The sequence below is a fragment of the Xiphophorus hellerii genome, chromosome 16 (assembly GCF_003331165.1).
Source record: "Xiphophorus hellerii strain 12219 chromosome 16, Xiphophorus_hellerii-4.1, whole genome shotgun sequence".
Taxonomy (NCBI): domain Eukaryota; kingdom Metazoa; phylum Chordata; class Actinopteri; order Cyprinodontiformes; family Poeciliidae; genus Xiphophorus; species Xiphophorus hellerii.
This window is the reverse complement of record NC_045687.1, coordinates 75,606-101,156: the sequence shown is the minus strand read 5'-3', so window position 1 is coordinate 101,156 and position 25,551 is coordinate 75,606. Positions and strand designations below refer to the sequence as shown.

Here is a 25,551-nt window from a genome sequence, read left to right as displayed (position 1 = left end):
CAGATCACATTTTCATTTTGAAAGCAGGATTTCATGTCTTTCTTCTCAGAACTTGTGATGCTCGTTACTCCAAACTTCTGCTCTTTCAAATATTCACTCTGCTTCTCTAACTTTTCTCCTTCCACTCAAAACTTTCTGCTTGCTAGCGAAACATTTTCTGCTTAAGTTCCGTCACCTGGCAACCTCTCAGCCAATAGGGTTCAGGTCACTTTATTTTGGTAAATGATCAACATTAAACACAGGAAACAAAAAAATGACAATAAACAAACCCATCATTTTTCCTGGAGCCAAAACTTATACTTGCCTGTCATCATAAAAGATATCTTCTATCCTAGATATACTTACACAGGTTACACACAAACACACATGTACATACATGTACACACAATGCATATATATCTATCTATATATATATATATATATCTATATATGTATATATAGATAGATATATATACAGTATAGATATATATATATACAGATACAGTAAATCCTACCAATGGCTGGAAAAAGCTGGACTCAAGGACAGCACAGAGGCCCTCATCCTGGCCGCCCAGGAACAGGCCCTAAACACCAGAGCAATAGAGGCCCAGATATACCACACCAGACAAGACCCAAGGTGCAGGTTGTGCAAGGAGGCCCCTGAGACAGTCCAGCACATAACAGCAGGGTGCAAGATACTGGCAGGGAAAGCGTACATGGAACGACATAACCAAGTTGCAGGCATAGTGTACAGAAACATCTGTGCAGAATATGGACTGGAAACCCCGAGATCAAAGTGGGAAACACCCCCAAAGGTGGCGGAGAACGCCAGAGCTAAGATCCTGTGGGACTTCCAGATCCAGACAGACAAAATGGTAATGGCGAACCAACCAGACATTGTCGTAGTGGATAAACAACAGAGGAAAGCCGTTGTGATAGATGTAGCAATACCAAGCGACTGCAACATCAGGAAAAAGGAGCACGAGAAACTAGAGAAATACCAGGGCCTCAGGGAGGAACTGGAGAGGGCCTGGAAGGTGAAGACCACAGTGGTGCCTGTGGTCATCGGGGCCCTCGGGGCAGTCACCCCCAAACTGGACCAATGGCTACAACAGATCCCAGGAACAACATCAGACATCTCAGTCCAGAAATGTGCAGTCCTTGGCACAGCCAAGATACTGCGCAGAACCCTCAAGCTCCCAGGCCTCTGGTAGAGGACCCGAGCTCAGAGGATAAGAACCACCCGCGGTGGGTGAGAAGGGAATTTAATATATATATATATATGTATACATTATCTCCAATGTTTATATATATATGCAATATCTTTAAACTTTAAAGTATTACTTTGAATAAAGAATTTTAGTTGGTTCATGATATCCCACTTTATTAATAAGCCTTATAGCTTTTTTTTGCAACTTAACTAAAATATCAATGTTTTTTTAACTTGCATTCTCTCAGATTTCTGAGACAAATAAGGCAAAGCCAGAGGAAAATATGATATGCAAGGCTTTAGCATTTATTAAATCTTATATTTTAAACAATATTCCCATAGTTTTTGCAACTTTATTTCTAATATATTCAATATGAGACAAACTGAATTTGTTGTCTATAATAATCCCTAAAAATGTCTCATAAACTTGATGACTTTCAACTTTACATTATTATAGATCCGATTAAAAGAGAAAGCATAAACTTAGTTTTTTCTTCATTTACTGATAACTTATTGTAATCTAACCACATTTTCATTATTTCATCCATATTTTTTTCCAGAAAAAAATTAATTTGTATCGTCAAACATAGACTTCAAAATACTGGACACTGAAAAATATGGTTTAAATAAAGTATAAATAATTTACTGAGCCTTGAGGAAAACATTTTACTGTTTCAGTTTGACTTTATTAATCTGTGCATATTGTAATCTATTACTCTAGTAACTATTTAACCACTGATAAGAAACTGTACAGGTCACAGGTTCCTGACGATAAGCTCTGATCTATAAGCTCTATATCTATAAACTCTACATTAATAACTAGACCTATAAACTCTAGATCATCTTGTTGAGTTTATTTTTTTATTTAAAAGTTTTTATGAATATTTTTCCAATATTTCAGTGAATCCTGGTTTCCGTGACGACGGCCTGCAGTCTGTGAATCTTTGTTTGTCTCCAGTTTAATGAAAAAACTTTTGCTGGTTTCATTTTGTCAGAAAAGTTTCAGTTAAAACAATTTGTTACAAATAAAGATGAAAGATTTAATAATATTATAAATGATCTCTTTCATGATATCAATATCGTAAAATCTCTGGATTTCTTATTTTTTAACTACGTCTCAGGAACATTGTATGAATATTATTAATATTATTAAATGTATAATTGTGTGGCAGTTCGTTTACTAAATTAGAACCAATATTAAACTACTGATCAAATGTTTCAACAATTTCCTCTTTATTTTCCACTTGTTATATTTAATACATATTAGGAAATCTCTCTCTTTATTGTTTTTAATACTATTAATTATATTCCAACTAACTTAATATCACTGCTGTGTTTTGCAGCAGCATAAAATAATTCTGTTTTGCTTTCTCAGCACTGATGTTAACTTATTTTGATGTATTTTATATTTTTCCTGAGTTTGGCTCCTGATGAAATCGATCGATCTATTTCTGATGTTTGTTCTTTTAGGGGATAATAATGATTATAAATTCTTACAAATATTTCCAAAGCCGTATTATATGACTGGTTAACATCATCAACATGAACATTTGGCCAATTATAGTTTAATAATTCTGCTTTCATTACTTATTCATGTAGATATTAATATGAATGGACAGAAACCTAAACCAAACACTGTTTTATAAATTCTGTTGTTTTAGTATTCTCGTTATATTTCAGCAAATCAATGTGAAAATCTCCACAAATGAAAGTTAACTTTTGTTGTGCCTTTCATACGTCTAATATTTTCTTACTAAACTCATCTATGGAAGAGCCAGGAGTTCGATAAACACGACTAATTAAAATATGTCCTTCAGTTTTAACATCCATCAAGTTATCAACTGAAAATATCATTTTAGTAACAACCGTCCATCTCAGTCCAGACCTAACGAGCAGTGAAGCATCGTTAAGTTGTTCTGACTGAACATCTGATCCACCTTCCTCACATTGTTACCACATTCAATTCTCATCAAATTTTTGAAGGTAGCTTTTTATCTGAGAAAAGTTGCTTCCACAGAGCTCCAGGATGATCAGTCTGGATGAATCGAAACGCTCAGAAACCAGCAGATCAATCTGATCTCTGATCAATGGCTCCATGTTCTCCATCAGAGCCAAAGCTCCTCAGGTAGCGGCTCACCTTGATGCAGCTACTGATATACCTGGGATTGTCTCCACACCTGATCACCTTCAATAATCAAACTGTTTGATCAGCCCTGGTTTCTCTGGTTTCAGTGTGTTTAGATGAGTTTTGGCGCCATCTAGTTTCTTATTGTCCACAGATAAAGTTTGCGTGGCTGTCTCACATTTTCACGGCATGTCTTTCACGCCACGTTCATTTTCATGCCAACTTGTGCGTAAAACATGGCGCTGCACACTTTCTGTGCGTACGCCGCTTTAGCGTGAGATCCCAGGTCAAGAACCTGAATCCGACCCGTGGTGACATAAAAACTCAAGCTCAGAATCGTTTGTTTTATCACCCAATCGAAGATTTCAGCTTCTCTGTATGAAAAAAAATTAGAAATTTAGGCCATGTTCGCCCTTCAGGATGAAGAACAGACATCCGATGTTTGTTTTTTTTGTTGTTTTTTGCTTTGTCGCTCATATTTCCAAATAAATGCAACTTATATGTGATCTGTGAACTGCAAACAACCTGAAAGTGCCCGCATGCCCAGTAGAGGGCGCCATGACATCACACATAGAGAGCGCTCAGTATTTTGCCAACCAAGGTATGACCGAGTTCTCATTGTTGGTGATTTTAATATTCATGTCTGTTGTCCTACTTCACCTATGGCTCAGTCATTTCTTAAAGTTCTTTTAATTTGGTGCAGTCTGTGACTGGTGCTACCCATGAGCCTGGTCACTCTCTTGATCTGGTTTTATCTTGTGGTCTACCAGTTTTTAATTTAGTCATTGATGACTCATTGTTTTCAGACCACATGCTTGTCTTATTTGAGATAACGCTGTCCTGTGCTAAAGCTAAAGCAGGCGTTGCAGCTCGATTCTGTCATGTTCTTAACTCTACTACTGCTGGTCAGTTTTCTTGTTTTTAATCAGAACTGTACCATCCCAGAGGCTGTGGGAATAACACCGAGGAACTCAGCAACTGGTTTTATTCTACCAGTAAAGCAGCTCTGGATTTGGTGGCACCACTAAAAATTAGATTTCCAGAATCCCAGCATGAACCCTGGTTAAATGAGGTCACTGGGCTGCAGGAGAGACTGTCGCAGAGCTGAACGCAAATGGAAAAAGGACAAACTACAGGTGTCGCTCCAGATCCTGAAGGAATGCTGGCGCCGTTATCAAAGGATTGTAAAAGACGCCTAAAGAAGACACCTGTCCGGTCTGATTGTATCAAACAGTCACAATCCTGCTATTTTATTTAAAACTATTAACTCTGTTCTAAATAATCCACATAGTGGTTTTATGGAAACTTCACCTACTGAAAGCTTTTTACACTGTTTTGATGAGAAAGTCGTTTCTATTAGGGCCCAGATCGTCCCCCCTGCTGATGACCCTTCAGTCGTTGTTCTGCTGTTTTACAGCTTTGAATGTGAGACCTTGCAGTCATTGCAGGAGGAGGTTGGTCACTTAAGGCCAACTGGTTCTCCAGATGATGCTATTCCTCTCCTATTATTTAAAGATGTTTTTCTTACTATATGTCCCTCAGTCCTTGCTCTTGTAAATGGCCGCTTGTCCTCAGGTGTTGTTCCTAAAACTCTGAAACATGCAGTTCTGCAGCCTCTACTTAAGAAACCGATTTTGGATCCTACTGTTCTGGTGAATTATAGATCCATCTCTAAACTGCCTTTTATTTCAAACATTCTTGAGAAGGTAGTCTATAATCAGCTACTTGCTTATCTTAATGAACATAACATTTTAGAGGTTTTAAACCATTTCATAGCACAGAGTCAGCTCTTTTAAAAGTTTTTAATGTTATACTTTTAGCAACTGATTCTGGTGACTGTGTTGTTTTGGTGCTGTTGGATTTATCAGCTGCTTTTGATACAGTTGATCATGGCATTTTACTTTCCTGTTTGGAACAGTGGGTGGGCATCAGTCACATCGCGCTGGATTGGTTTAAATCTTATTTGGCCAAGCGTACTTTCTGTGTCTGTCTTGATGCCCGTAGGTCCCCCTCTGCTCCACTGTCGTGTCCCGCAGGGCTCAGTTCTAGACCCGCTTCTTTTCTTGTTGTACCTCCTTCCTCTTGGCTCTATTTTTGGAAAATATGGGATTGCTTTTCATTGTTATGCAGATGACACACAGACATATTTACCACTAAAGAACGTAGACTCCACCTCTCTTCAGTCTCTGTTTTTATGTCTGGAAGATTTGAAGACCTGGGTGGCCCTAAATTTCTTGAAACTTAATGAGGATAAGACAGAGGTGGTGATTTTTGGCAGATCCACTGTAGATTCCCTGACCAATCTTGGCTCTTTGGCCCAGTATGTCAAGCCGGTTATTACAAATTTAGGGGTCAAGATGGATGCTGGTCTTAAGCTGGAAGCACAAATTGAAGCCTTTGTAAAATCCAGCCTTTTCCACTTAAGCCAGCTAGCCAAAGTAAAAGCTATTATTTCCAGACAGCACTTTGAAACAGTGATCCATGCATTTGTGACCACACTGCTGGATTACTGTAATGCACTTTATATAGGAGTCAGTGATTTATATATTTCCCAGCTTCAGAGGGTACAAAATGCTGCTGCACGTCTTTTAACAGGAACACGAAAATATGACCATATTTCCCCTATTTTAGCTTCCTTACACTGGTTACCAGTACATTTTAGGATTCATTTTAAATCCTTTTACTTGTTTTTAAAGCTCTTAATGGCCTCGCCCCTCCCTATCTGTCTGAACTGTTACATTCTTACACACCGTCCCGTTCCCTCAGGTCAGCTGATCAGCTGCTTCTGAAGGTACCAAAGACAAAGTCCAAGCTCAGAGGGAACCGGGCTTTTTCTGTGGCAGCTCCCAAGCTATGCAATGATCTTCCTTTGGCCTCTTCACTCACTGCTTTTAAGTCCTTCTTAAGACCCATCTTTTTTCTTTGGCTTTTGGCAAAATCTGAGAGGTTACACTTTGTTTTATTGTGTCTGTATATTAATATGTATTTTATATTTCAGTCTTTTCTATTTATAATCGCATTGTATTTTATGATTGTGGATAGCACTTTGGTCCTGTGGGTGTATAAAGTGCTTCATAAATAAAGTTGGTGTGGTATGGTGTGGTAACCGGCACAAAGAAGAAGAAGAGCTCAGTAAATGTGGATGCTAACGGTGCAGCGCATCGTATGATTAACCGGAACATTAACAACCTAACCCTCGCCGTCCGCCATGGCTGTTGCTTTTCTTCACTGCTTTTCACGACGCAGAATGGTGACGTATGTCGAGTCTGAATGACGTTCAGGTCAGAGGGGTCACAGGTCACATTTGGAAAGCTCAGATACGGATCGGAAATGCAAGTGGCCTGGGTCGCGTTAAAAAACCTGATCTGTGTTCAGACATGCACCGGAGTGGAACCGGATTGGAACCGGATTGGAACCGGGATTCCACAGTAGAACCCTTTCGGCTTGCCGCCTGGTGTTTCTGGCAACAGGAAGCTGCTTGCAGCCGTGAACTTCCCCTGATGATCCGACAGCTGGGTCACCAACCTGCGGTCACAGAACCACCATGGATTAATAGGTAATAAGTAACAGAACCTCCTGGACCCATCAGACGTGTTCAGTGAGCTTTATTCCTGAACTGATCTGAAAATATTAGCAGCAGCGCTTCGGCTCAGCGCCGCCCCCTACAGGCCGAGCGGCTCGCTCTCTGCTGCTGACAGCGGACTGACGGAGCCCAGAGGCGACACGGCCCAGTCCGGACCAGAACCGCTGGAGGCTGCAGAGGAGAAGACAGCATGGTGTTAGAGTTGGATAAGACCAACCAGACCAGAACTGGATCAGAACCGGACCAGAACCGGACCTCCAGGTCTCACCTGGTCGGCTGGGCTGCAGGCTTTTGGTGCTGAGAGACGGGGGCGTGGCCAGAGGGCTAGGCTCCGCCTCCGGAGACGCAGCGGGGGCTTTGGGGGCGCTCCTGGTCCTCTCCTTCAGTTTACCTGCAGCCGTCAGAGAGAGAGAGCTCTAAACTACGGACCGGAGCTGGGTCCAGAAGGACCGGAGCCGGGTCCAGACTCAGTAGAACCCACCGTCTCTGGAGACGATGTTGGGCAACTTGGTTTCTGGGCTCTTCAGCTGGCCGATGTTGAAGCGTCCTTTGTAGATCCGCCCGTCTCGTCCGATGATGTCGGCTTCCTGGAACCCAGAGGTCAAAGGTCGCTCAGGTGGCAGGCTGGGTAGGTCTGTTACTTTCTGTTTGTAAGAAACCTTTGTTCCTGTCTTTATGGGGGAAAATTAGCTTTTTTGGGGCAATCGTTCCTTCGTGTTTTGGGGTCTGTGTAGCTGGACTGATTTTTGCCAAAACATTTTATACCTGGTTCTGTTGCTATGACGCGTAACCATAGCAACAAGGAGTCAGTCATTGCTACTCTGATGGTGGAGCTACTGGATAGTAGCCACAGCTGCCCTGGGGCAGTCAGACAGAGGCGCCCCCTGCTGGCCCCCTTCTTGCCTCAAAGCTTCGTTAAATTATGTTTTGTTATTTAGCGCACCATGTTCCGCCTCTGAGTTGTTGCTAAGCGTTAGCAGCATAATGTCCAATTTTCAAGTTGGGCCTGGTATGTCATTGAGTTGTGATAATGTCCGGCTTTTTATCGTTTTTGGGGGGCCAATAAGCATCCTTTAAATGACCGGCACGTTGCCTGGGATACGGCAGCCATCCGGTGAAGAGCGCGGCGGGTGCATGAATGCAGGTGAGCGGACAGACTGAACACGCTTAGTGTAGCTTCATGGACCAACCGGAAAACAAATTTACCACCGCACCTGCATCAGGTCCACGCCCTCGGCCCGGGTCGGCAGTCGGTGGTGCTGGGGGCCGCTGCGGCGCTGACCCGCAGACGTGCTGGCGTGCGGCACTCCGGCTGGTCGGGCTGGCGACTCGGCGACCCGGTTGGGGCTGCACAGAGACCGGGAGGAGGTTAGAGCTGGTCCCGACCGCAGGTTCTGCCATGGATCCGGGAATGGACCAGGTCAGAACCGGTGGCCTGACTCACCGCTGGCGGAGGCGGCGCTGGCGCTCGATGCTGTCTAGCTGCCGCAGCATGTCGGCGTGGTTCTTCTGCAGCTGGACCCGGCGCTGGCTGGTTCCGGGCGTCAGGCTGGAATCACAACACACAGCTGGTTCTGAAGGTCCAATATGGCAGCTCATTCTGTCCCCCTCTATAAAACAACTTCACATTTTCTCTGACGTTCTGAGATCGACCCAAACCGGGTCAGAACCGACGAAACGATTCACTGAGAAAAATCCAAAAAGTGTGGCGGAGTCGTTCAGACCGACATGCAGGCCGCACTTTTTAGAACAACCCTGATAGAAAACTGTTGCTGGGACAGAATGTGGGACGGGCTGGCTGTGGTTCTGGTTCTGGTGCCGGACCCACCTGCGGTAGTGTTGGCGGATCTGATCCATGGTCCAGGGCCGGGCGGACTTCGGCGCGGGGAAAGGAGGGAACGTCGGCAGCGTCTGCACAATGCTGGGGAAGGAGACAGAGCTGTGATGTCACATTAAAGGGACAGGACGCCACGACAACAGAACCGGGGGTTCTGGGTCGACTCACGGGCCGGGGGTCTGCTTCATGATGACGCGGTCACAGGACAGGCATTGGAACCGCTCCAGCAGCTTCCTGGGGGATCGACAGACTGTTCAAATCATACCGTTCCATAATGAACGGAACTTCGGACCTGAACCGGAACCGGCCGGACTCACTTCCTGATGCCGGCGGCGTCGTCCTCCAGCGGCGCGCTCTGCGTCTGCAGCTTCTTCAGGATGCTGCGCCAGCGCTCCTCCAGCTGCAGCTTCACCGAGTCCAACTCCATTCGGTTCAGCTGCACACACACGGATCAGAACCTCCGCATCGGACCAGAACCGGGCCGGGTTTCTAGCGAGGACCGGTACCTTGCACTCCATGTCGGTGGACAGCTTGTCCACCAGCTGGTGCCAGTCGTGCTCCTGACCCGTCATCTTGTTGAGCAGCTCATGGAACATGGAGGTCAGCTGCTCCGTCGCCGCGTCGAACTGAAGACGGCTCACCTTGCTGTCCAGGGCCAGCTTGTCCGCTTTCTGAGGGGACAGTAAATCCGTCATCAGCCGCCGACGCAGCTCCCAGCATCTCCACTGGAACTAGAGATTCAAGGTCACCAGAACCAGGAGCAGAACTCACAATCTCGCTCTCCACCATCAGCTTGTCGGCCTTTTTCACCTGCAGCTCCTCTGCCGTCTTGTAGAGCTCCTGTGGAAGCAGCCGCCATCACTGAGTGTTTCCAGGTGGACGACGCCTCCAGGTGTGCAAAGTCGGTCCACCGTCAGTAAAGCGTCTGTAGTCCAGCTCGTCAGTACCCAGGTGTTGGCCCGCCTACCTCGATGTGTCCCTGCTTCTGCTGGTTGTCCTCATGCAGACTCCTGGTTGCCTCCTGCAGGCGTTCGCACTCGGCCTGCAGTTCCTGGATGGCCCTCTGGACGTCGTACACCAGGTCCAGGCTCTGACCCAAACACAGACACAGAGAGTCCATAAAGGTCTGGCCGCGTCCCTGTGGCGGACTCTCCACTGTCCCTGTCCCTGTCCCTGACTGACCCTGCCCATGTCTCGGTCCTCGTCCAGGCCGTCCCTAGCTGAGCCCTGCTGCTGCTGCTGGACCAGCAGGTTGACCGTGTCTTCCAGCTGCTCATAGTTCTGGAACAGCAGGCTGAGCTTCCGGCCCACCTCCACCGAGCCGCTGAATGCCTCCTCCTCCTCTTCTGCCTCCTCCTCTTCTGCCTCCTCCTCTTCTGCCTCCTCCTCTTCCGCCTCCTCCTCTTCCGCCTCCTCCGTCTTCTTCTCCACCTCCTGCTGGAGGCTGCTGGACAGCTGGGACGACAGAGACACAATGGTGTCCTCCAACGTCCCCCGCAGGTCGTTCAGCTGAGGGCAGAAGTCAGAGGTTAGATTGGAGGAAGGGTGCAGGATGGTAGGAAGGAGGTTCTCCTCTGACCTGGTCCTGCAGATGGTCTGCAGCTCTCTCCTCACTCTGAGCCTGTTTCTCCTTCAGGAGCTCCACCTCCTGCTCCACCTGGACCAGGGAAGACCTGCACAGGAGAGCAGCCCACCTGACCAACACCTGGTCTACCTGGTGGGACAGGTTTCAGGTTCTCTATCTTTACCTGAGGTCAGACACCTGCTGAGTGAGATCTTTAATCCCTGGATCAGGATGATCTGCCGCTCCTGATGCACTGCTGCCCGTCTCCTGGCTCCTGAGGTTGTCCAACATGTCCTCCAGATGCTCCAGCTTCAGAAGACACGTCAGCCCATCAGAACCAGAACTGGAACCAGAACAGAGTGATGGGAGGCTGAGTGGAGCAGCAGGTTCTCACCTTGTCCTCGGTCTTCAGGTTCTCCATCAGAGCTTGGTGCTGCTGCACCTGATCCGTCGTGCTGCCAGGGACGTCAAGAGAACCTGAGGAGAAAACACCTGGTCACCTGGGCAGGGCGCCTAGTGAAACACCTGACCAGGTACGACCTGGAGATGTTTGGCTAACATTACCTCTGGAGCTGATAAACTGGGCCAACCCGGTCCAGTCCACTTTCTCCTCCTCCAGAATCCTTGTCTGGGCCTCTAGCTGGGTGACCCTCTCCTGTAACTTCCTGATGTTCTTCAAAAACTCCTCCATCTGCAGGCTGTAGGTCTTACTCATAGCAGATTCCGAGGGTCTCTTCAGATCTCCACGAATCCCTGTAGAAGACGCAGGAGTGATGCTGGAGGCCACCTTAGCAGCTTGTGCTCCAGGTTGTGTTCCAGCTTGTGCTCCAGCTTGTGCTCCAGCTTGTGCTCCAGGTTGTGTTCCAGCTTGTGCTCCAGGTTGTGTTCCAGCTTGTGCACCAGCTTGTGCTCCAGGTTGTGTTCCAGCTTGTGCACCAGGTTGTGCTCCAGGTTGTGTTCCAGCTTGTGCACCAGGTTGTGCTCCAGCTTGTGCTCCAGGTTGTGCTCCAGGTTGTGCTCCAGCTTGTGCTCCAGCTTGTGTTCCAGCTTGTGTTCCAGCTTGTGCTCCAGGTTGTGCTCCAGGTTGTGCTCCAGGTTGTGCTCCAGCTTGTGCTCCAGGTTGTGCTCCAGGTTGTGCTCCAGCTTGTGCTCCAGCTTGTGCTCCAGGTTGTGCTCCAGCTTGTGCTCCAGGTTGTGCTCCAGGTTGTGCTCCAGCTTGTGGTACAGTCTCTGGGGTGGACCCTGGAAGGACAGATGAGGTCACAGGTTGTGGTTCTGTGGCTCTGCCCCGGTCCCCAGCTATTGTTCCGCCTTCAGACCCATCAGAGGAGGCTTGAGTGGAGTCTGCTGCTGCTTCCAAGGACCGATCCTTGGCAGAGATGCTTGGAAAAGATGGAGCAGCAGACGGGGGGGAGCTCTCTGGGTGAAGGGGACCACCAGACAACGGCACTGAGACACCAGAGGACGGCGCAGAGGCACCGAAAAACGGTGCTGCGGGATGGGAGGACAGTGCAGAGGCATCGGCAAATGCTGCAGAGGTACCAGAAGATGGCGCTGAGAGATGAGAGGATGGTGCAGAGGCACCTGGGGATGGAACTGGTACACCAGAGGCTGGCGCAGAAGTGCCAGAGGTCGGCGCAGTTGCAGCAGAGGACGGCTCATTGTCACATGAGTATAGCACCGGTACACCAGTTGATGGCGCCGGGACACCAGAGGACGGTGCTGAAGGGTCAGGTCCAGTCTGTTCTACCAACCAGGGCTGGTCCAGAACCTCTGAAGTCACCAGGTTCTGCAGAAACACAGATCTGAGGGTAACTTCCACTGATGGAACCAAGAAGTGTACATTACTTCCTGACTAATTCCCAGATCTGTCATCAGAACTGCCAGAAATGGTTGTTTTCGGATATTCTGAAAGTGAATCCCTTTGGGACAAACAGTTCACTGAACTGGTTCCTCTCTAAGGTTCTTCTCCTTACCTCATCAACCTCCATGTCCTTCTCAACCAACTGGACCCAGGTCACACACTGGTTGAGCTCCTCTGGGTCCGGATACATCTGGAAGAGTTCCTGCATGGATTCCTGTTGGAACCATAACACAGAATGAGAGAAGTTCTGACCTCGTTCAGGTCCAGTTCATGGTTCCGGTTCTGCTCAGCTCAGAAACAATAGACTCCAGATTCCAGTAGAAATCAGAAGCAGAGACCATCTGCAGAAGTTTTGTCTAGAGCACCCCCACAGGTGAGAGTGCAGCCCTACAGACTCACCACTGCCTTGTCCAGGACGTCCAGACGTTGGCAGCAGTTCTCCAGACCTGCCCGCATCTCCATCTGAACACAGAAGGAGGAGGACTGAGAATAATCTGAATATTCTGGATTTTTATTCATTTAAACAGGAATAAAAACAACTGCAGCGACTGGTTTTACTGGTTTAAGCTGGTCGAAACCAGTAAATGTATCCATGTTTGGCAGAATATATCTTGCTTGTTCAAGAATTTAATGTCAAAGAAAGTCAAATTACGCTGGTTCTGACCCAGGTTCTTACTGCTACTAAATCTTGTTCTGACCCACCTTGTGCTGCGTGTCATCGGTCTTCTCCTTCAGATCTTTGCTGTCCTGCAGCTGCTCGATGACCTTCAAGGCCTGTAGGAGAACATGAACCTTCAGGTTAATCTGGACCTTCCTGATAGTGCTGATCAATCAGTTCAGACACCGTTTCCATATCAGCAGAGTGTGGGTTGGATTTCCTGCTAGGGTTGCAGACCTGTTTGCAGAACAAACACTGCTACGAGGTTCTAAACCTGGTTCTGGTAGCTTCTGACTCACCTTGTGCTGCAACTCCTCTGCCTTCTCCCTCAGATTTGCGCTGTTTCTCTGCAGGTCTTCAATGATGTTCGAGGCCTGCAGGGAGAACATGAGCTGTCAGGTCAATCTGGTCCTTCCTGACGGTTCTGATAAACTGGGTCTAACCGGATCAGACACCAGTCCACTTCAGCAGAACAGCTTGGATTTCCTACCAGGGCAGAGGGTTAGTTTGCAGAACAAACACTCGGCTCGACTGCGGTCCAAACAGGGAGGTTCTAATCCCGGTTTTGACACTGGTTCTCACCCACCTTATTTTATTTGTTTATGATAAAACTACGATTATGGAAGTATGCTACTGACCCTTTGCAGCTATGTCACTGAATCACTGGAGGAGCCTGAGGGACGGCGGGACTGAACAGACACTGAAATTCTTCCCCCAAGCCGTTTCTGCCACTTTCTCCTAGTTCCAGTTGAGCTCATTTGTCTGTGAAAATGACTCACCTGGTTGGGCTCAAAGACGCCAGGATTGGCGTGCTGTGGTGGCGCAGGGGGTTGGCACGCCCCACGTTTGGAGGCCTTAGTCCTCGACGCGGACGTCGCGGGTTCGACTCCCGGTTCCGACGACCTTTGCCGCATGTCTTCCCCCCCTCTCCTCACCCTCCTTCCTGTCTGCCTACTGTCGAAAAAATACGAGCCACTAGCGCCGCAAAAACTCTTCGGAGAAAAAAAAAAAAAGACGCCAGGATTTACAGAAGCTAGCTCAGAAACCCACCCAAACCTCCTCTCTGCAGTTTGCTTATCACCATGGAGTTGAAGATGCCATCATGCACCTGCTTCAACAAACCCACTTTCATCAGCACTGTGAGATTCATGTTCTTTGATTTCTCCATTTAACACAGTTCAGCCTGATCTGCTCTGTGAGAAACTCCAGAAGACTCAGGTGGAACCTCAACTATCACCTGAAGCTGGCTCTTGGGACGTGGAATGTCACCTCTCTGGTGGGGAAGGAGCCGGAGCTAGTGTGTGAGGTTGAGGTTCCGGCTAGAAATAGTCGGTCTCACCTGAACGCATGGCTCTGGTTCTGGAAACAGTCTCCTTGAGAGGGGCTGGACATACTTCCACTCTGGAGTTGCCCACAGTGAGAGGCTTCAGGCAGGAGCCTCTCACCTTGCTCCCCATCTCGGTGCCTGTATGTTGGGGTTTACTCCGGTGAACGAGAAGGTAGCCTCCCTCCGCCTACGGGTGGGGGGACGGGTCCTGATTGTTGTTTGTGCTTACGGGCCAAACAGCAATTCAGATTACCCACCCTTTTTGGAGTCCTTAGAGGGGGTACTGGAGAGTGCTCCTCCTGGGGACTCCCTTGTTCTGCTGGGGGACTTCAATGCTCACATGGGCAATGGCACTGAGACCTGCAGGGGTGTGTTTGGGAGGAACGGCCCCCCCGATCTGAACTCGAGCGGTGTCCAACACTCGAGTTGGACTCGAGTGTTGGACTCGAGTTGGACTCGAGTCCAACACCGCTCGAGTGTTGGACTTCGAGCAGAAGTCCAACACTCGAGCGGTGTTGGACTTCTGTGCTCATCACGGATTGTCCATAACGAACACCATGTTCAAGCATAAGGGTGTCCATATGTGCACTTGGCACCAGGACACCCTAGGCCCCAGTTCGATAATCAACTTTGTCATCGTTTCATTGGATCTGCGGCCATATGTCTTGGACACTCGGGTGAAGAGAGGTGCGGAGCTGTCCACTGACCACTACCTGGTGGTGAGTTGGCTCCAGTGGTGGGGGAGGAAGCCGGTCAGACCTGGCAGGCCCAAACCTGTTGTGAGGGTCTGCTGGGAATGTCTGGCAGAATCCCCTGTGAGACGGAGCTTTAACTCCCATCTCCGGCAAAACTTCGAACATGTCCCGGAGGAGTTGGGGGACATTGAGTCTGAGTGGACCATGTTCTGTGCCTCCATTGTTGAGGCGGCCGATCGGAGCTGTGGCCGCAAGGTTGTCGGTGCCTGTCGCGGCGGCAACCCTCGAACCCGTTGGTGGACACCTTCGGTGAGGGATGCCGTCAGGCTGAAGAAGGAGTCCTATCGGGCCTTTTTGGCCTGTGGGACTCTGGAAGCAGCTGATGGGTACCGGCGGGCAAAGTGGCATGCGACCCGGGTGGTTGCTGAGGCAAAAACTCGGGCATGGGAAGAGTTTGGAGAGACCATGGAGAAAGACTTCCACACTGCTTCGAGGCGATTCTGGTCCACCATCCACTGTCTCAGGAGGGGGAAGCAGTACGGCACCAACACTGTTTACAGTGGGGATCGTGTGCTGCTGACCTGAACTCGGGACGTTGTGGGCCGGTGGGCAGAGTATTTCGAAGACCTCCTCAATCCCACCAACATGCCTTCCATTGAGGAAGCTGAGCCTGGGGACTCTGGGTTGGGCTCTCCAATCTCTGGGGATGAGGTCGCCGAGGTGGTTAAAAAGCTCCTCGGTGGCAGGGCACCATGGGCGGATGAGATCCGCCCGGAGTTCCTTAAGGCTCTGGATGTTGTAGGGTTGTGTTGGCTGACGCGACTCTGCAATATTGCATGGACATCGGGGGCAGTTCCCCTGTTCAAAAAGGGGGACCGGAGGGTGTGCTCCAATTATAGAGGGGTCACACTCTTAATCCTCCCTGGCAAGGTCTATTCAGGGGTCCTGGAGAGGAGGGTCCATCGGATAGTCGAACCTCGGATTCAGGAAGACCAGTGTGGTTCTGGTTCTGGTCGTGGAACACTGGACCAGTTCTACACCCTCGGCAGGGTCCTGGAGGGTTCTGGGAGTTCACCCAACCGGTCTACATGTGTTTGGTGGACTTGGAGAAGGCATTTGACCGCGTCCCTCGGGGAGCCCTGTGTGGGTTCTCCAGGAGTATGGGGTACCGGGCCCTTTGATACAGGCTGTCAGGTCCCTGTATGACTGGTGTCAGAGTCTGGTCCACATTGCCGGCAGTAAGTCGGGCTCGTTTCCGGTGAGAGTTGGACTCCGCCAGGGCTGCCCTTTGTCACCGATTCTCGGACAGAATTTCTAGACCAGCCAAGGTGTTGAGGGGATCCGTTTTGGTGGCCTTAGGATCTCATCTCTGCTTTTTGCGGATGATGTGGTCCTTTTGGCTTCATCAGGTCGTGATCTGCAGCTCTCGCTGGAACGGTTCGCAGTCGAGTGTGAAGCGGCCGGGATGAGGATCAGTGCCTCCAAATCAGAGGCCATGGTCTTGAGCCGGAAAAGGGTAGAGTGCCTTCTCCGGGTCAGGGGGGGTGTCCTGCCCCAAGTGGAGGAGTTCAAGTATCTCGGGATCTTGTTCACGAATGAGGGAAGAAGGGAGCGGGAGATCGACAGGCGGATTGGTGCAGCGTCTGCCGTCAAGCGGGCGTTGTACCGGTCCGTCGTGGTGAAGAGAGAGCTGAGCCAAAAAGAGAAGCTCTCGATTTATCGGTTGATCTACGTTCCCACCCTCATCTATGATCATGAGCTTTGGGTCGTGACCAAAAGAACAAGATCGCGGATACAAGCGGCCGAAATGGGTTTTCTCCGTAGGGTGTCTGGTCAGAAGGTCAGAAGGTGTTGAGTCAAGCACAACAGTTTCCTTGACCTGGTCCCACTTGGGTATTGATCTGGGTATTGATCAACATCTTGAGAGGCCACAATGAGAACAACCCTAAAGACAGCACGCTAGATGCATGCCCAAAAGGCAAAGATACTGCACAAGAGGTGGCAGCATGTTGTGTCTGAATTCTGGGAGCATGCTCAATATACTGTTGACTTGTAGGGTAAGCAGTCATTGAGACAGAACTCACAGCGACGTCCAGGAAGATTGTCTCCTGTGAGGTAGTCAAACTGTTTTTCTGGCTACTTCACAGAAATCTGCAAAGCAGCCCCAGGCTCCTCACATGACCGAGCAACAACTGGGTGTCCTGGCCTGCTTGGTTGCGAGTTGCTTCTCAAATGAGCAAGTCGTTCAGGTACGAGAAGTTTCTTAACCCTTGTACCTGCAGGCAGAGGGTAACTGCAACACACTGGGTGAATTCTCACTGGGAGACAACAAAAATCCAAATGGAAGGACCCCAAACTGGACACGCTTCCCTTGGAAAGCAAAACAAAGAAACTGCCTGTTACATGCAGTGGTGGCTGCATGTAGGATTTCCCCCCCATTTCAGGTTGCTGCTGAGCTCCGGCAGGTTAAGCAGGCCCAGCTGGTTTCACTCTGCCTCTTGATTAGCAGAGTATAAGGCCAGCTGGGAAACTGATTTTCAGGGCCTCTTGGCCAATTGGGCAGCATGTGTGCTGCAACTTTGTGGTGCTGTGATGGAGGATTTGTTTGCTAGAAACCCTGGTTTTTGTTGTTACTCTCCCCTTTCTTTTCTTTTAGGTTCTCATTTTCGCCTTTGAGATTTCTTCAGATTATTCTTAAAGAATAAAACTTTAACTTTACCCTTCTGGTTTTGTCTCTTCATTTTTCCCTGGTTTATCTATTGTTACAGCCCCTCTCCAATACCCCTAGACTGCCTTGGGGATGTAACACCGCCACTGAGGCGGAGCAATTGGGACATGAAAATAAGCTTCTGTAAGGTCTATAGAAGTGAAACAATTGCCAGGCGAAATTGCCTGCAAAACTTCCCTGGTGATCAGCATGTGAAAAGGTATGACCTTAAGATATATATTCAGAGGTCCAAGACCCCCGGTTTTCTCCAGAACGAAAACATACTCAGAATAAAATTCCCCTGGATTCATCAGGGTCTTCACAGACATTATAGCACCCTTGGCCACCAAGCTGCAGATTTCCTGTGCCTTCACCAGGTCACGGACGATCATCATCCTGACCTGTTCAGGGACAGGGGACCAGCATCAGAATTAAAGATGGTGCCCCTGGGACATGGTGGACAGCACTCACAAGGCCAGAGTGTGTGCAACCCAGTCGCTGAGCTGTCCCGGGGTAAAATAATCGACTGAAACATACTCTGCAGGCCCCCTGGCCCCTTGAAAGCCTGTGGGGACGTCAGCCAGATTGTGCAGCCCAAAAGGGGCATAAAGTCTGGACACCAGCCCAATCTGCCTGACTTGGAGCAGGTCTCTGGACTGATCTCTGACCTGGAACTGGACCCTGGGAGTCAATGAACGAAGTAGACGGGACCGAGGACTTCAGTGAGGAACCGGCAGCCGCCCAAGTGCCAACTGGTTGGCGATCACGTCTGTGAAGCCCTGCTAGTTTCTGCCTTGTTTGAGAGGCCTAAGCTGTATGATCCAAGGCATCCAGAGCCAAACAGTTCTCCCGGAGCCACAGGAAGGGCCTGTAGTGTTCTCCTACAAGGCTCAGTAAGTGTGGACCAGTATAGCGTGTGTGTCCAAGCTCCCTCATCACAAGAGCCAAGACCTGCAGAGATGCATTGACCAGGCCATGGGTGGAGTGGTGAAGTGAAACAAACTCCAAAGAGGACAGAGACAGCATCAGATGGGAAATGAGCTACACCTCTGTGTAACTTATGGACAAGTTTTCACTTGTCCATAAAGCTCATTAATCTGTTGTAGTTATGAATGTTTGTCCTCTTATTTGTTTTCTTTATTTTAACAAAACATGTTTGAAATGAACACATGAACAATAAACACATGAACACACCTTGGACTGCAGATGCTCCGTCTTCTGCTTCATATCGTCTCTGTTCTTCTGCAGCTCCTCGATGAGATTCAAGGCCTGCAGGGACAGAGAGAACCGGGTTAATCTGGACCTTCCTGATGGTTCTGATAGACCGGGTCTAATCGGGCCTCATTTAAAATGATTAACATTCAGCCGGATCCGTTCCGCCCCGGTTCTGCTCTGTTAGCTCTGAGCTCCAGAGGTCCGTCACTCATTAACCTGCAGGTTTCCCCGTCGGGCCCGGCGGGTCAGCTGGTAGCGGTCCGCTGCTCGTGGCTCTGTGGGGGTCCGATTGGCGGACCGGCCCGGTCCGGTCCGGTCCGGGGGTTCTGAGATCACCTGAGCTGTCCGTCTGTCGTCAGCGGCTTAAAGCAGACCGGCTCCGGTTCTGGTCCGGTCAGCAGAATCGGAGCAGAACCGAGCAGCTCCACCATCGACCTTCATTAGAAATATACCCTTTGACCCCTGGAGCTCCCAGGAACACCTCGAACGTTTCCCTGGGGAATAATTATGACGTGACACAGAGGATCATCTTAGAGGGCCATCCTGGGTTACCATGGCAACTGGTTCTGGTTCCGGTTCAGTCCAAACCCAGTAAATCGCCCCAGGCTGTAGTTCTTCACTCTGATGTGAAACTGTTCAGTTTTTATTCAACAAGAAACTTTAAATATTTTTTTTACTAAAGTAAACTTTCTACTAATATCCACATTATTATTATTATTATTATTATTATTATTATTATTATGAGCTTCACCTGGCCGGGTTCTCCTCACCTGTGACACTCCGTCCCCGGAGGTTCGGAGGTCGTCCCCTCCGGTTCCATCCAGAACAGAGACCGAGTCTGTCAGTTTCTGTAGGTCGGAACTGAGCGGAACCAGCTGGTCCGACACTGAGGGGTGGGTCAGAACCATCACCGGAGCAGCCAGCGGGGCGTCGGGCACTCGGTCCCCGGGAGGGCTGAACTTAAAGCGGGTCGTGGCCTCCCGCAGGTCCAGCAGCTTCAGCATCTCCAGCAGCAGCGCGTGGAGGGCGTGGAAGTTCACCGTACCTTTGTGAGGGGAACCGATGGACAGGTTGAGCAGCTCGAACAGGGTGATGTTCGTCTCCATGTTTGGACCAACGGAACCTAACGGCTGGACGGTTAAAGAGACGCTAGCATCGGCGGCGAGGAGACTTCAGCGTCCCCGGGCTTTGGGACCGGAACACGGAACAAGGCGGTTCTGGTCCGTAGAAGTAGTTCTGGTCCGGTTCTGGACTCAGTCTGCGGGAGAATCTCGGAACTTTGATCCAACCTGGATCCGTTAAACTGAAAAAAATATCCGCATGTAAAGCTAGCAGCATTCAGCGGAAACTCGTCACGAACCTTTCAGAATAAACTTCATGTCAAACCACGACGTGTTTCTGAGGAATTTTATGATAAAAAACAAAACAAAACCCTGCGTTACTTAGTGTCGGTTAACTACTTCAGTTTATTCATCTGGAGAAAAGCATTATTTAAACACTTTACAGAAAACAAATGATCAGAGTTGTTTATTATTATTATTATTATTATTATTATTATTATTATTATTATTATTATTTTTTTTTTTTTTTACAGATCTCTAAATGAGTGTGAACTTCTTTTATGGTCAAACAAAATGTCACTCTGGACTCCAGAACCGGTCCAGATGGTCAGAAGACCGGTTCTGTAGGGTTCGGTGATCCTAAAGTGGGGTATCAGGAGGCCGTTCCGCCTTGTCTGACGTCATTAATGTCAGTGTAATTTACGTAGCACATTTAAAACTGCTCAAACTGTTTTCATTTAACTTTACAAATTAAATGAAAACAAGTAGGAATAAACAACAATTCAATTCAAGCTGTATTAAAAACTCATGGTGGGAATAACACATTAGAAAAGGAGAAGAAGAGAGAAAGAAAATAATGATCCTAATATTAATAATAAAACTGTAGTACAGTTAAATATAGCATAGTGCTAAAAATAGGCAATAAGTCAACAGGAACAGTTAAAGAGCTGTAGTTATTTGGATTAACATGGACTAAAAGCCAGTTCATAACAGTGAGTCTAATTTTAAAATATCCTGTAGATAATTGTAACAAATATTTGTGTTGAACTGCTGATGATTTGAGTTCATCAAAGATGCTTCAAATGCGTTAAATAAGATTGAAAAACCTGATCTTTCCTAGTAATCTACCAGTGCTTTTATTTTGCAAAACTAACCGGAAATTAAATCACCAACTCACTATTGCTTTACACGGCACATTTCCACGTTCAACACGCAGCGTCACCCGTTGCTAAGTAACAAAAAGCAGCAACGCTGCATTTAATTATATATTTAATGTATCCTCAGAAATCCAAAAATCATAAAGATAAATCTAAACCTTTCTAGAAACTCGTCACTTCGCATCCTGAAGTGGGAAATCTTGTTGGAGAGTCTTGAAAGTTGTAAAAAATAACATCTTGTGACGAAATATGACTTGTCCTAAACCAGGGGAGGGCAGGAGGGCAGCAGGGCAGCAGGGCAGCAGGGCAGGAGGGCCGGAGGGCCGGAGGGCCGCAGGGCCGGAGGGCCGGAGGGCCGGTCTTCTGCAACTTTTATATGTGTCTCTACTTCAACACTCCTGAGTCAAATAATGAGGTTGTTAGCAGGAATCTGGAGAACCTGACTGCACTGAGGAGGAGATTCAGCTGTTGGATTCAAGTGTGTTGAACCAGGGAGACATAAGAGTTGCAGGACATCGGCCCTCCAGGACCAGGACTGTCCACCCCTGTCCTAAACAAAACCATCCAACTTTTAGAGAATCTGTCCTTTTAAGACCTGAATCTATGAAATGCAAAAAATGTTTTAATCGCTTTATCCGACAGGAAGGTGATTATCTGGAGACTCTAACCAGTTTTCTGACTTAACCCTCGTGTGATCCTAACAATCTGTGTACTCCCCTTGACCTGCCCTAACAAAAGCCCCAAAATAAAGCAGCTTACTTGGATTTGAAATCCAAACTCTATTTTGCATGATGAAACAATCTGTTATTTATCAACACAAAAAGATGATCCACATTATTACATTTTTCTTTTCTTTTGACGACAAATCCACCCATCCATTTTCTAACCCCTTGTCTCTACTGGGGTCAGGAGGAGCTGCTGCCTCTCCAGCTAATGATTCAGGCGAGAGGCGGGGTCACCTGGACAGGTCGCCAGTCTGTCGCCGGGCAACACAGAGACAGACAGGACACACAATCACACACAACCACACACACACACCTGGGGGGAATTTAGAGAAACCAATTAACCTGACAGTCATGTTTCTGGACTGTGGGAGGAAGCCGGAGAACCGGAGAGAACCCACCATGCACAGGGAGAACATGACAGCGGGCGGGAATCAAACCCAGAACCTTCTTGCTGCAAGGCAACAGGGCTTTTACCACAAACCAACTGTCATAAGTTTTCTTTTACACAGTAAAGGTTTATTATTGTAATTTTATAAATGTGAAGTAATTACTTCTGAATTAATTATACTGAAAGGAAAAAAGTCAACAATCGGTAACTTTTTTGTCAACAGTTCCTTCTTTTATACTCTTTAGGACGTCAATTATGAAAATACTTCTCTCATACAACATCCTTCAACATTTCATGTTGAAGATGTTTAACATAAGAACATCTTCAACATAAGATGTTGACCATAAGATGTTCAAGATCTTGTGTAGGACAGTATGTGTGAACGTACAACCTATGTACTCACGGCTTCAGCAAGGGATCAACTAGAGGTTCTTTGATTTAGGGTTTACATCCTCTATACTGAATTTGTTTTATTGTGTCTGAGATTGTTTTTTGTGTTTGGGGCTTGTGTGATGTGAGGAGTTAGCTGCAGGTGTAACGGAGAGAAAGATGTATGTATGTGTATATTGATAGGATGATTGAATTTTGCCCGAAATAATAATAATAATAATAATAATAATTAAATGTATTTGTGGTGAGATTTTTAATCGATGCATATGTTTAGAGCCACCTAGTGGTGTGATGAGTAACTGCATGCAACGGGGCTTCCCCACCAGGATTCCGAGGACTGCAGGTGGAGGTATCTGCGAGTGAAGTTGCTCTTTACTACATTTTTTAACTTTTTCATATTTTTCTAGTTCAACAATTAACGAAATACTGTAAGAACATCTAACATCTACGAATATAATTTGTAAAGTTTTCTCGTGGTTGGGACAAAACTGAAGTTGGTTTCCGATTTGGAAATGGCTAAAGGGCGATTCCACTTAATTTTTCACTACCTTCCGCATCTTTAATCGTCTCTAGTTTAAAAACCACAACACCTAGACTCTTCAAACCTGGACTGGATTATTCTGATCTAATAGCAGAATATTTAAAACCATGTTTGTGATTTGTGAAACTTTTATCTGATTTGTAAAACTTTGAAAAAGGGCGATTTCACCACTTTTTTTATTTTGGTCACAAGAACTGCTCTAATTTCAAATCCACAACACCTAGACACTTCAAACCTGGACATTATTATTCTCAACTAGTAGCAGAATATTTTAATCCATGTTTGGGATTTGTTAAACATTTATGTGATTTGTGAAACTTCACTAAGTTTAGATTACTATTCACACTTGTTCCATGCAGGGTTTTTTTTTTCAAATTTAAATTCAGTTCTAATTCAAAACCACTTTATGAACCCCATGAACCCAGTGATGGGAAATTAAATGTTGGTGTAACTCATTAATTCTTCAAAGAGGTGATGGCTGTTGGAAGGAAAGATCTTCTGCAGCGATCTGTTAAGTGAAGTTTCACAAACCACAAACATGGTTTTAAATATTCTGCTATTAGAGCCGAATAATCCAGTCCAGGTTTTGTAGTTTTTAAACTAGAGTCGATTAAAGATGCAGAAGGTAGTGAAAAATTAAGTGGAATCTCCCTTTAGCCATTTACCGAATCGGAAGCCAACTTCAGCTCCGTGTGGTTGGGCTGGAAAAATCTGACCCTCTGAGTGGGAGCTGCACCAGTTGGTGTTGGTGGCTGACCACTCAGTCACAACACTAACTGTGTCTTCTTCTATTTTTCAGCTGTGGGGTCACTTGCATGCAGTTAGAAGTCACATTGTGAAGAGTGATTTATTCTGTCATGATAGTGAAGAAGGTGACTAACAACCAAGCGAGGAAGGTCACACTGGTGCCGGTCAAATACAAGTTCAATTCATACATCAATCCAGTTTATTGGATGTGTGTGTGTATGTATTAGAGACAGTGTCTGTGTGACCTTTGAACTTTTTTCTGCTGTTTAAATGGTTTTATAATTTATGGGCCAGAAATGACCCATAAGACAATCCTTGTACCCGCGCGGTGTACAGCCCAGTGGAAACATAACCAGAAACAAAATATCACTTTTTCTAATGATGGGATCAATTTAGGAAAAGTCATAAAGTTTCAAGTTGGAAAAAGATACTTTAAGGTATTTTTTCTACTGCTAAAAATGCTAATGGGTCACTTTCGTCTGACACACAATCAATCAATCAATCAATCAATCAATCTTCAGCAACAAGGCAGTTCAAAGGGCTTTACATCCTGAAAACAAACACATCATACAGTCCAACGTTGTAAAAACCACTAACAGACGTTACATTTTGTCAAGTAAAATAATCAATACCCACCAAACTGATCAGTGATTGGTTTACTGCCACTCACAGGCAGCTCTACACCGTTGGGTTTTAGATTTAACGTGTTGATGTGAGATCACACTCCATGCCAGCTGTGGGGAGGAAACTGATCCGGTACCTGGTGGTTCCGGTCCGTAGCTCCTGTAGCGCCTCCCAGAGGCCAGCAGGGTGAGGAGTCTGATGACTTTCCCAGCTCTTTTCAGACACTCCTTCCTGTAGATGTTCTCTGTGGCAGGAAGTGGTGATCTGGTGATGCGCTGGCAGCTTTCACCACCCTCTGCTCCGCCTCCCGGTCCGAGGCGGAGCAGAGGGTGGTGCCGTTGGTCAGGATGCTCTCAGTGGTGCAGCGGTAAAAGTTCACCAGGATTCTGAGGTCAGTTGGTTCTCAGGAAGAAGAGGCGCCGACTTGGAGCAGACGGTCATCCAGGTCAGATCCTCGGAGATTTGGACACCCAGGAACTCGAAGCTGCTCACACGCTCCTCCACTGCCCCCTCCATGATTAAGGCTTGCATGATGATGACTTATTTTAAGGCATAAATGGGTAAATAAATAAAATCACAGAAACGATCATTTTAATCCACAAAAGGAACTGTTTCTGTTGTGTACCTGTCTTTATGTGTGCAGGTCAAAGTTCAGTCAGATCTCTAGTTTCCAACTGTAATAACTGAAGCTGTGTAGATCTTTAACTCTAGATCTCTAACTCTAGATCTCTAACTCTAGATCTTTAACTCTAGATCTCTAACTCTAGATCTTTAACTCTAGATCTCTAACTCTAGATCTTTAACTCTAGATCTCTAACTCTAGATCTTTAACTCTAGATCTCTAACTCTAGATCTTTAACTCTAGATCTCTAACTCTAGATCTTTAACTCTAGATCTCTAACTCTAGATCGAACCTCTTTAATAACTTCAGCTTTTGTTCAAAATGTTTTGGCACAGCCACACATTAATCTGTTCTCACCATCTGTTCAGTGAGTGGAAGGGGTCAAAGGTCACCCGGTGACATAATGTAGAACTGTATCATCTGGGTTGTCATGGTAACTGATCTTATTTTCTGTTATAAGCCGAGTCAGTGGGAGCATATAGATATTGACTAAGAGGGGTCGTAGGATAGAGCCTTGGGGAACCCCACATGT

At 47.1% G+C, this 25,551-nt stretch overlaps 1 protein-coding gene across 3 annotated transcripts; it reads right to left on the bottom strand.

The window, feature by feature from the left end:
• Positions 1 to 6,902: 6,902 nt before the first annotated feature.
• Positions 6,903 to 25,189, bottom strand: LOC116734940 (glutamine-rich protein 2). Of its 3 annotated transcripts, none has more exons than XM_032586475.1 (24): positions 24,534 to 25,189; positions 19,535 to 20,067; positions 18,744 to 18,818; positions 13,120 to 13,194; positions 12,865 to 12,936; positions 12,562 to 12,624; positions 12,275 to 12,376; positions 11,863 to 12,087; positions 10,863 to 11,778; positions 10,693 to 10,775; positions 10,483 to 10,607; positions 10,314 to 10,407; positions 9,917 to 10,243; positions 9,702 to 9,824; positions 9,506 to 9,574; positions 9,241 to 9,405; positions 9,052 to 9,170; positions 8,903 to 8,968; positions 8,726 to 8,818; positions 8,342 to 8,446; positions 8,112 to 8,244; positions 7,379 to 7,484; positions 7,166 to 7,288; positions 6,903 to 7,068 (listed from the first exon to the last, which is right to left on the bottom strand). In XM_032586475.1, the coding sequence occupies exons 2-24, from the start codon at positions 19,868 to 19,870 to the stop codon at positions 6,977 to 6,979; spliced, it is 3,687 nt and encodes a 1,228-aa protein (XP_032442366.1). In that variant the 5' UTR covers positions 19,871 to 20,067; positions 24,534 to 25,189; the 3' UTR covers positions 6,903 to 6,976. The 3 variants fall into 3 exon arrangements, with proteins under 3 accessions (XP_032442366.1, XP_032442365.1, XP_032442367.1); XM_032586474.1 differs by having other exon boundaries at positions 10,863 to 12,087; positions 24,534 to 24,936; positions 25,023 to 25,189; XM_032586476.1 differs by having other exon boundaries at positions 10,046 to 10,243; positions 10,863 to 12,087.
• Between the last annotated feature and the right edge of the window lie 362 nt (positions 25,190 to 25,551).

What these genes read in the sequence shown, in the direction of transcription:
- LOC116734940 (XM_032586474.1), bottom strand. Translation starts at nt 19,870, where the DNA reads ATGGAGACGAACATCACCCTGTTCGAGCTGCTCAACCTGTCCATCGGT. An exon ending in CAGCAGGTGTCTGACCTCAG is followed by an intron (nt 10,408 to 10,482) that starts GTAAAGATAGAG and finishes TCTCCTGTGCAG; the next exon opens with GTCTTCCCTGGTCCAGGTGG. An exon ending in CAGCGCCGCCTCCGCCAGCG is followed by an intron (nt 8,245 to 8,341) that starts GTGAGTCAGGCC and finishes GTCTCTGTGCAG; the next exon opens with CCCCAACCGGGTCGCCGAGT.